This window comes from Canis lupus, chromosome 18 (genome assembly GCF_003254725.2).
Source record: "Canis lupus dingo isolate Sandy chromosome 18, ASM325472v2, whole genome shotgun sequence".
NCBI lineage: Eukaryota > Metazoa > Chordata > Mammalia > Carnivora > Canidae > Canis > Canis lupus.
In genome coordinates, this window is record NC_064260.1 from 41,074,088 (window position 1) to 41,085,804 (window position 11,717).

The window sequence follows — 11,717 nt, forward strand, 5'->3', positions numbered from 1 at the left end:
ATGAATATAGGTAATTTACCCAAGATCAGAAGCTGAGTAGTGACAGAACTAAAATTTATTTATTCATTCTTTTAAATATGTATTTATTTTTTTAGAGACGTCCAGAGAGCATGCATGAGGGGGAGGAGGGGCAGAAGAAGTGGGAGAGAGAGAACCCTGAAGCAGACTCCCCACTGACCATGGAGCCCAACATGGGGCTCAATCCCAGGACCCCAAGATCATGACCTGAGCTGAAATCAGGAGTTAGATGCTTCACTGACCGAGCCACACAGGCAACCCATAAAACTAAACTTTAAATACATATTTACCCCCACAGCCCAGATAGTTTCTCTGCCCTCATATGAAAGAATTCAACTATTAAAAAAAAAGAAGAGACAGCGGTGAGCATTATAAAAAAAAGAACACAGTGCCATAATAGGAACATGCCTTAAACTAGTGTGAAGATGGAATTCTTGGAGACAAAGTAATGTTGAAGTTGAACCTACAAAAACATTACCCAAGGTCTAGATTAGATACGTAAGAGAGGAGATTGAGCCAGACTATACCATTTGGTGAATGTCAACAATGAACAAGGTTTATGTTTGAGCCCACCAATGGCATTTGTGGTTTTATTCTGTTAGAGTTAAGACCAATCAACTGTACTTTTCCAATCATATATTCAAGTTGACTACAAGTTTCATTGCCACTATCAATTACCTGAAAATTACTTTAGTAGAAGAGTTAAAATGCATAAAGCAGCTGAAAAACCCCAGTTGTAACCAGCTTCTTGAAAGGAGGAATAATTAAAAATCCGATACATTACTATAAGGATATAAAATGGTCTAGAGCTCATCCGCCACCCAGTCACCCCCCCCAACCCCCGGCCTCCTCCCCTTCCACCAACCCTAGTTCATTTGTCAGTTAGGAGTCTTCATGTTCTGTCTCCCTTTCTGATACTTCCTATTCTGTATGTTGGCAAATTGAACACCAATAAAAAATAAATGTATTATTAAAAAAATAAAATAAGGGGATCCCTGGGTGGCGCAGTGGTTTGGCGCCTGCCTTTGGCCCAGGGCGCGATCCTGGAGACCCGGGATCGAATCCCACGTCAGGCTCCTGGTGCATGGAGCCTGCTTCTCCCTCTGCCTAGTCTCTGCCTCTCTCTCTCTCTCTCTCTCTCTCTCTCTCTCTCTCTGACTATCATAAATAAAAAATAAATAAAAAAAGAAAAAAATAAAAAATAAAAAAAATGAAAAAATAAAATAAATAGAATAAAATGGTCTAGAGATGAGGAAAAACAGTTGGTGGTTCTCAAAAACTTATTTGTGTATATAAAATATCCAGAATCAACAAATCTATAGAAATGGAAAACAGGTTAGTGGCTGGCTAAGGGGCTAGGGAAGGGGAGAACTAGAAATGGACTATGTAACTGGTATAGGGTGATAAAAAATGTTGTGAAATTAGGTAGTTGTCATGATTACACAGGTAGAAAAATAAGAGGAAATTAATCAGAAAGTAGAAGATAGGAAATCATAAGGATAAGAACAAAAATTGATGAAACAAAAAATGAAAAACAATAGAAAAAATCGATGAAATGAAAAGCTGGTTCTTTGAAAAGCTTAAATAAAATTGACAAAACTTTAGCTAGAATAACAAAGAGGAAGGGAGAGGGAAAGAGGAAGAGTAAGAAAGGATAAGAGAGAAAAAAGAGGCAAATCACTCATATCAAGACTAAAACATGGGGTGTCTGGTGGCTCCATCAGTTAGGCATCCAACTCTTGATTTTGGCTCAGGTTATGATCTCAGGGTTGTGAGATTGTGCCTGGGGTTGGGATCCACACTGGGCATGGAGCCTGCTTCAGATTTGCTCTCCCCTCTTCCTCAGCCCTCTCCCACCACCACTCATATGCAAGTGTACTCTCTCTCCTCTCTCTCTCTCTAAAAAAAGGAAAGAATAAAAGATAATAGAGCATTATATATTCTGCAGACATTAACAGGATACTAGGAAATATTATGACAAACTAATGCCAATACATTTGACAACTAAAAACGGAAATATTATGACAAACTAATGCCAATACATTTGACAACTAAAAACCAATTATTTTGAAAAGTATTATAAGATCTGACTGAAAAAGAAATAGAAAACCAAAATAGTCCTATATCAGTTAAAGAAATAGAATTTGTGGTTAAAATCCTTCTCAAAATAACTCCAGTCCCAATGGCTTCAGTTTTAATTATACATTTTTTTTCAAATTCCATATATTTTAAAAATAAGGAATGCTGCTTTTGCTTAGCTACTGCCAAGAGTTTCAGTCCTCAGAAGAAGGTAAGTCTACATTGGGGTGAGGCCCTAACTTCACCCAGCAACTAGAACCAACCCCAGCAAGGCCCACCCGCAACTCGCCCACACTATCACCTTGGTTTCAGACCTCACCTGCATCTACTCAGCCTACATCACAAGAAGGTGAATGTTAAGGAGGAAAATATCAATGCCATCATTAAAGCAGTCAGTGTAAATGTTCGACTTTTCTGGCCAGATTTGTTTGTAAAGGCCCTGGCCAATGGCAACATCAGGAGCCTCACCTACAACACAGGGGCTGGTGAACTTGCCCAGCAGTTCCTGCTACAACAGCAGGAGGTCTTGCTCCATCTGCCATCACTGCCCCAGATGAGGAGAAGAAAGTGGAAACAGACAAAGAAGAATCTGAGGAGAGTGATGATAACATGAGTTTTGGTCTTTTTGACTAACCCTCTTTTGTGACATGTTCAATTAAAAAAAATGACTGACTGAATAAATATGTAAGGAAATAAAACTAATCCTATACAAACTCTTTCAAAACATAGAGGAGAAAACACTATGCAGCTCATTATTTGACCCTGCATTGCCTAAATTACAAATGACATTACAAGAACATGTGCAAAAGACTTTTAACAAATTTGAGTAAATCTAATCAGTAATTTCTAAAAATCATAATGCACCAAAATCATACCCAGATTGTCCTAAGAATAAAGGTTGGTTTAACATTCGAATATCACTCAAAATAAGTCACTATAGAATAAAGGAGAACTACATGATCATGTCAAAAGATGCCTAAAAATGGATAAATTTCAACCCAGATTTAAGGTTTCTTTTAGAAGTTAGTAAGTGAACAGTAGAAAATTATTTGTTCAAACTGATAAAAATCATCTTCATAAAATCTATAGATGTCATCATATTAATGATGTATACTCCTCTTGATCTTGAAGATGGATAGGGATATACAATCTTACTATTATATATTGTACTCTAGGTCCTCATCATTGAAACAAGAAAAAAAGAAATAAAACACATAGAGACTTGAAATGAAAAAGTAAAATTGTAAAAATTTTTTGTGCAGATGGCATAATTGTGTACAGAGAAAATGTCAAGTGTGCTAAAATAAATGATTTACCCAATCAGTGAATTTGGCATAGCCATAGTTTATGTCAATATTAAAATATCAACTATACTTCTGCGAAAAACATTAAACAATTAGAAATTGAAATTATAACCAATATTTAAGAAATGAAATATTAGGTTTACATTTTTACATTTACATAATAAAAATATTACGGTGACATATAGGTAATATTTATTCAACAGGTGTATGAAACCATATAATGTTTGTCCTTCTGCCATTGACTTATTTCACTCAACATAATACCCTCCAGTTCCATCCACGTCGAAGCAAATGGTGGGTATTTGTCATTTCTAATGGCTGAATAATATTCCATTGTATACATAGACCACATCTTCTTTATCCATTCATCTTTCGATGGACACTGAGGCTCCTTCCACAGTTTGGCTATTGTGGACATTACTGCTATAAACATCGGGGTGCAGGTGTCCCGGCATTTCATTGCATCTGTATCTTGGGTAAATCCCCAGCAGTGCAATTGCATTATATGGTCTCATTCATTTGGGGAAATTAAAGAATAATGAAAGGGAATAAGGGGAAAGGAGAAAAAATGAGTGGGAAATATCAGGGAGGGAGACAGAACATGAGAGACCCCTATTTCTGGGAAACAAACAAGGTTGGTGGAAGGGGAGGTGGGCGGGGGATGAGGGTGACTGGGTGACAGGCACTGAGGGGGGCACTTGATGGGATGAGCAGTGGGTGTTATTCAATATGTTGGCAAATTGAACACCAATAAAAAATAAATTTATAAAAAAACAAATACAGAAAGCTAGGTAATTCTCAGTCTATAAAATAATTACTGTAAGTAAATTTTTGTTTTTGAAATTTAGTAGTCGAGCATGTTGAAAGTCATAACAAATAGAGTGTTATCTAAGAGAAGAAAAAATTTGGTTTCATGCCTTTCTATAAAACTGATCTTCTATATCTATAACTTAAAAAAACAGGTATATGAAAAGTAGAAAATATTGCAAAGAATATTTAATACAGGGGATCCCTGGGTGGCGCAGCGGTTTGGCGCCTGCCTTTGGCCCAGGGCGCGATCCTGGAGACCCGGGATAGAATCCCACGTCGGGCTCCCGGTGCATGGAGCCTGCTTCTCGCTCTGCTTCTCTCTCTCTCTCTCTCTCTCTCTCTCTCTGTGACTATCATGAATAAACAAATAAAATCTTTAAAAAAAAAAAAAGAATATTTAATACATAAAGGGAGATGTGTACATGTCATGGACTAGAAAACCCAATATTTTTACCGTATCATTTGTAAATTTTCAATGTGATTTCCATAAAAACCCCAACAGGATTATTGGAGAAATCAATAAATCTGTTCTAAATTTATTTTAAAAATGTATAAATTTTAAAGTGTCTATAATAGCAAATCACTCTCAAAAAAAGAACACATTTGAGGAACTTATTTGACATCTAATTTCAAGGTTTATTCTTAAGGTCCTGGAATCAATATTGTGTCCTAATTGGCATAAAGACAAACAGATAGATATGTCCAGAAACATAACAGAATGTTCATAAATAAACTCAAATGTATTTTTTTACAAAGATAGCAAAGTATTTTAATGGTTAAAGAATAGACTTTTATTTTATTTTTTATATTTTTTTAAATTTATTTTTTATTGGTGTTCAATTTACTAACATACAGAATAACACCCAGTGCCCATCACCCATTCACTCCCACCCCCCGCCCTCCTCCCCTTCTACCACCCCTAGTTCGTTTCCCAGAGTTAGCAGTCTTTACGTTCTGTCTCCCTTTCTGATATTTCCCACACATTTCTTCTCCCTTCCCTTATATTCCCTTTCACTATTATTTATATTCCCCAAATGAATGAGAACATATAATGTTTGTCCTTCTCCGACTGACTTACTTCACTCAGCATAATACCCTCCAGTTCCATCCACGTTGAAGCAAATGGTGGGTATTTTTTATATTTTTTACTTAAATTCAATCAGCCAACATTCCAGAGTGGCTGCACCAGCCTGCATTCCCACCAACAGTGTAAGATGTTTCCCCTTTATCCACATCCTCACCATTTGTTTTTTCTTATCTTAATTTTAGCCATTCTGACTGGTGCGAGGTGGTATCTCATTGTGGTTTTGATTTGTCATCTCCTGATGACAAGTGATGTGGAGAATTTTTCATGTGTCTGTTGGCCATTTGTATGTCTTCTTTGGGGAAATGTCTGTTCATGTCTTCTGCCCATTTCTTGACTGGATTGTTTGTCTTTTGGATGTTTAGTTTGATAAGTTCTTTATAGGTTTTGGATACTAAAAAAGGTTTTCCTTTATGTGTTATGTCATTTGCAAATATCTTCTCCCATTCTATAAGTTGCCTTTAGATTTGTTGACTGTTTCCTTTGTTGTGCAGAAGCTTTTTAGCTTGATGAAGTCCAAATAGTTCATTTTTGGTTTTGTTTCCATTGTTTTTGGAGATGTTTCTAGCAAGAAGTTCCTGCAGCTGAGATTAAAGAGGTTGCCACCTCTGTTTTCCTCTACAATTTTGATGGGTTCTTGTCTCACATGTAGATCTTTCATCCATTTTCAATTCATTTTTGTCTGGTTTCATTCTACATGTGACTGTCCAATTATCCAAACACCACTTGTTGAAAAGACTGTCTTTTCTCCATTGGATACTCTTTCCTGCTTTGTCAAAGATGAGATGACCATAGAGTTGAGAGTCCATTTCTGGGTTCTCTATTCTGTTCCACTGACATAAGTGCCTATTTTTGTGCCAGTACATACGGTCTTGATGATCACAGCTTTGTAATATGGCTTGAAATCTGACATTGAGATGCACCAGTTTTAGTTTTCTTCTTCAAGATTCCTCTGGCTCAGGGACCTCAGGGTCTTTTTTGATTCCATACAAATCTTAGGATTACTTTTTCCAGTTTTGTGAAAAATGTCAATGGTATTCTGATAGGGATTGCATTGAATGCGTAGATTGCTCTGGGTAGCATAGACATTTTAACATTAACTATTCTTCCAATCCATGAGCATGGAAGGTTTTTCTATTCCTTTGTGTCTTCTTCATTTTCTTCCATAAGTGTTCTATAGTTTTTAGAGTACAGATCCTTTACTCCTTTGGTTAGGTTTATTCCTACATATCTTATGATTTTGGTGCAATTATAAATGGGATTGATTCCTTAATTTCTCTTTCTTCTGTCTCATTGTTAGTGTATAGAAATGCAACTTATTTCAGTGCATTGATTTTTATATCCAGCCACTTTGCTGAATTGTGGTATGAGTTTTAGTAATTTTGGGGTGGAGTCTTTGGGTTTTCCACAAAAAGCATCATGTCTTCTGTGAAGAGAGAGAGTTTGGCTCCTTCTTTATCAATTTGAATGCCTTTTGTTTCTTTTTGTTTTCTGATTGCTGGGGCTAGGACTTCTAGTATTATATTGAACAACAGTGGTGAGTGGGCATTCCTGTCATGTTTCTGACCATAGAGGAAAAGTTCTTTTTCCTGAGTGATAAAATGTTAAATTGCTTGGTTGTGGTGATTATTTCACAATGTATACTTATGTTAACATATCAAGTTATACATCTTAAATTCACACAACTTTATTTGTTCATGATATTTCAATAAGCCAAAGAAAAAAGAGGTCCAAGAACTATAAAATGGCTGTCCATTTGCTTTATGCCCTCACTGCTCTAGCTCTTAAGGAATCATTAGTGGGTTCCTAAAAAGATTTAATATTGATTATTAAGGAGAAACTCCTCTGTGACATCAGCCTACAGGGGAACTACATCACAGTTCCACTGGAATTATGGCATCCTTCTATTTACATGGAATCTGGCTTGCTTGCTTTCTTTGTAATTTTATTTATTTATTCATGAGAGACACATAGAGAGAGGCAGAGACATAGGCAGAGGGAGACGTAGGCTCCCTGCAGGGAGCCTGATGCAAGACTCTTCATCCAAGGGTCCCAGGATCATGACCTGAGCCAAAGGCAGATGCTCAATCCCTGAGCCATTCGAGTGCCCTGGCATTTAGTTTTCTGAACAACCCAAGACACAGAGAGGAAGGAGACTCACAGGCTTAGGTTCCAAGTGTAGGAAATACAATTCTCCACCTAAGAATGAGTGTTTGTCAACACGTCTCCTTAGAATACTGTTTCTAAGACAAAGCCTTTCCATCAAAGGAGATAATTAATTCCTGGGAGAGGAAACAAGAGCTCCAAGACAAGGTCCCTGAACATTGATGCAAACCTGTTTAAATATCTTTACAGGGAAAAGTTAAAATGTTTCTGTTCACCTCTCCAGAGCAAGATTCATCATGAGCAGAATGAACCACCTGAATGTAATTTTTCCACACTGTCTGCCTCTTGCTCCACAGGACCAAAGCCATAAATAGATTATTTCTCTGTAGTGTTTCGAGTGAATCCATTCTAAATTCAAAACCAGAAAACACATTTCAAATAGATTTTCTGTGAAAAAGTTTTGAGGTGTTAGGCTCAATGGAAAGATTTGGACTCGTAAGAGTACTCTTTTATTTTAGTAGACTCATTGAGGAATAATGATATACTCCCCAAAATTGCACATATCTAATGTATACAGTTTCTTAATAACTGTTGAATTGATAGCGAATTATCTGAATAGGCCCTTCCCAAGTGTGATATATTTTTCATATTGAAAATTACTTATTACAAGTAGAGGTCAGTTTAAAGATGGGACTGTTGCTGAATATACGCGCAAACATCACTAAGATCATCCAAGACAGCTAAGGTAAGTTTTTCAATAGTGCTGATACTTTATTAAAGAGTGTTACTTCCCACATATATTACTCATTATTTTTCAACACCTTCCAAACATAGTAATAGAATAATTTATCCTTATCCCAATGCTTCAAAAGATGATTTATGAATATTATTAGCTAATATGACACTTAAAAAATTGGGGGCTCATTAAGAAAATGGTAGGACCCTGCTTTCTGACACTAGGCACCATGCTTTGACCATAAGACACCTCCTAATAATGAAGAAAAATCATAATAATTAAAAGACATTTTTATTACATTACAAACTCACAAATATGAAAATTAAATCAAAAAGATCAGCAGCTGTTTGTCCAAGCACAAACATGGAGAACAGATCCTGGGATTAACTTCTATGCATGACACAAGTCTCTATTGTTTCTTTGAGTGTAAAATTGGTGGTGATCCTTCCTAAACTCATTGCATAGTTAAATGTTTCTGTGGTATTATTACCCAAACTGTCAATTCTTCCTATCTCATAGGGGCAATCACAGTCATAAAATTAAATGAAAGTCCTTTGTGTGTCCCAAACAGTGTGGTCAATGTTTCAAATAATTGGGATAACCTGTGAGGTGGATATTATTATTCTTCCTTTATAGATGAGGAAACAAGGATGTAAGGTACTAAGGTAATGCACCCCAGATAAAATAAATTGCAAATGGAAGAACAAGGATTGTACTCTGGTCTTTCTGATTTTCAAACCAATACAATTAACCACGGGGATAACTGGTTTTTATATTTTGCAGAAGAGTGTAGCAGCCCAATTTTTAGAGGAAGATACAGTAAGAAAGACTTAGTACTTGGGGAGAGATCAAGAAAAAAGGGTTGTTCAATGAAAGAGTACCACATTTTTAAGATTTGTGAGCTCCTATATGCCATTGTGTGTGCTGTGTGTCTGCGGATGAAACTGCTGCACATAAGCTTGCCTCTAAAGTTCTATTAAAGTAGGGATCCCTGGGTGGCTCAGTGGTTTGGCGCCTGCCTTTGGCCCAGGGCGTGATCCTGGAGACCCGGCATCAAATCCCACGTCGGGCTCCAGGTGCATGGAGCATGCTTCTCCCTCTGCCTGTGTCTCTGCCTCTCTCTCTCTCTCTCTCTCTCTCTCTCTCTCTGTGGCTATCATAAATAAATAAAATAAATAAATAAAGTTCTATTAAAGTAATTACAAGTATCATGGTCATATCAAAAAGAGATGACTAATTCAACTTGTTGTTTCTTGTAAAGTAACAATAAAGGGCATGGATTAAAAATTTGGAGGGCCAACAATTAACAAGTATAACCATAAGTATAACCTGACCTTTCTTTGCTCCAGCCTTTATTAGCTGCTCAGTCATCTTAGGCAAGATTCTTAACTTCTTCTCTATGCTTCTATTCCCTAATGTGTAAAATAGGGATTAAAATGAGCCATCCTGTAGGTTTGTAGTGAGGCTTACCTAACCAAATACAAAAACACTTAAAGCACACTAAGTGTTCAGTTAGCTTTGGTTAATATTGCCATCATTGTTATAATTATTAACATTTATCTCTGAGATTGTTTCCTCATCTGCAAAATGAACGATATTAATACCAACCACACAGGTCATCATATGAAAAAGGACCATGTACACAAAGTACTTGCTACATACCATGCACACAGCAATCAATTGTTCAAAAGTATATTTCTAGCTATTTTAAAGTCATTGGACTTAGGAAACATGCATTATGATTATGTGTAGGTAGCTCTTGTATCCATCCAATACATTCCCATCACCATTGCCCTGTTACTTTTTATTCAACTACTATGAATTGTCTGCCTCTGCAATTCCTGTGTCTTCCTTCCACCCCCTAAATGAACCTCAAATCATTTCAGGCAAAGCACACAAAGATCTTTACGAGAATAAAATCCAAGCTTCCTCCCTTCACAGTCTTCTTTATCCTACCACTCATGTTCTCAGTTACCTTCCATGGTTCTCCATTTCCGAGATGTTAAAGAGAAAAGTCTGAGGTTCTGTGTTTGGAGACTACATCCATCTACTACCACACCTCAGGTTTGGCTACCGTGGTGTGTACAATCTACTACTTCAATTTAGACTCTTGGTCACCTGGGATGACTATATGTACACATGTAGTCTCTGCCTGTGTTTCCAAAAGCTCCATATGCCCATAATCTTAACAAAGACTTCAACTGAGAGGCAATCTGAATAATTTTCAAGCACCCATAATCTGTATTTCCAACACATACACAACCTCAAAAGAATTCACAGTTCAATAGAATCCATAAATGTATTATATATTAGAATGGAAAGTTTAGCAAATTCAGGGTTGCATTAATAAAAATTATTTTCTCTTTAGGCAATATAATTAACTATCAGGTGAAGCGCATGGAGATTAGGAACAATGTGACAGAGTTTGTTCTACTGGGGCTTACAGAGAATCCAAAGATGCAGAAAATTGTATTTGTTGTGTTTTTTGTCATCTACACCATCACTGTGGTAGGTAATATGCTCATTGTGATCACCATCACTGCCAGCCCATTGTTGGGATCCCCCATGTACCTTTTCCTGGCCTCTCTCTCCTTTATTGATGCCTGCTACTCCTCTGTCAATACTCCCAAACTGATCATAGATTCGCTCCATGAAAAGAAGACTACCCTATACAATGGATGCATGACCCAAATATTTGGAGAACATTTTTTTGGAGGTGTTGAAGGCATCCTGCTTACTGTGATGGCCTATGACCATTATGTGGCTATCTGCAAGCCACTGCACTACACAACCATCATGAATCGGCGAGTGTGTGGCCTGTTAATGGGAGTGGTGTGGGTTGGAGGCTTTCTTCATGCAACTATACAGATCCTCTTCATTTTCCAATTACCCTTCTGTGATCCAAATGTCATAGATCATTTTATGTGTGATCTGAATCCTTTGATCAATCTTGCCTGCACTGATACCCACACTTTAGGGCTCTTCGTTGCTGCCAACAGTGGATTCATCTGTCTGTTAATCTTCCTCCTCTTAATGGTCCCCTATCTGGTCATTCTATGCTCCCTCTGGAATCACAACTTGGAGGCAAAGCGCAAAGCCCTCTCCACCTGTGTCTCCCACATCACAGTGGTTGTCCTATTCTTTGTGCCCTGCATATTTGTGTACTTGAGACCCGCAGCTACGTTATCCATTAATAAGGCAGTTGCAGTGTTCTACACTATTATAACTCCCATGTTAAACCCCTTAATCTATACCTTGAGAAATGCCCAAATGAAGAATGCTATTAGGAAATTATGTAGTAAGAAAGCTATTTCAGGTGACAAATAAATGTGCCTGGGGCTCAACATTGATTCAGTGGAAACAAAGGCCAAAATGACATTTTGGATGATTTCCACAAGGAATGCCTAAGGGAGGGAGAAATAAATTAACCACTATGAATCATAAATTCTGTATTGAGAGTAGCACCAATGGATGCAAGAAAAGAGAAAACATAACCCAGGACGACTTTGCATATTCAGAAAACTCTACCAAATTGGGGTTTAGTTTTACTAGCTTCAACCATATATACGGATTCATAGGC

The 11,717-nt window shown here is 37.2% G+C and overlaps 1 protein-coding gene and 1 pseudogene across 1 annotated transcript; both read left to right on the top strand.

The window, feature by feature from the left end:
• Positions 1 to 2,730, top strand: LOC112663103 (60S acidic ribosomal protein P1-like; annotated as a pseudogene).
• A 7,796-nt stretch (positions 2,731 to 10,526) lies between these two features.
• Positions 10,527 to 11,495, top strand: LOC112663603 (olfactory receptor 4C46-like). The gene has a single exon (XM_049096620.1). It carries the CDS (start codon positions 10,535 to 10,537, stop codon positions 11,462 to 11,464), a length of 930 nt encoding a protein of 309 aa, XP_048952577.1. The 5' UTR covers positions 10,527 to 10,534; the 3' UTR covers positions 11,465 to 11,495.
• The last annotated feature ends 222 nt before the right edge of the window (positions 11,496 to 11,717 follow it).

What these genes read in the sequence shown, in the direction of transcription:
- LOC112663603 (XM_049096620.1), top strand. Translation starts at nt 10,535, where the DNA reads ATGGAGATTAGGAACAATGTGACAGAGTTTGTTCTACTGGGGCTTACA.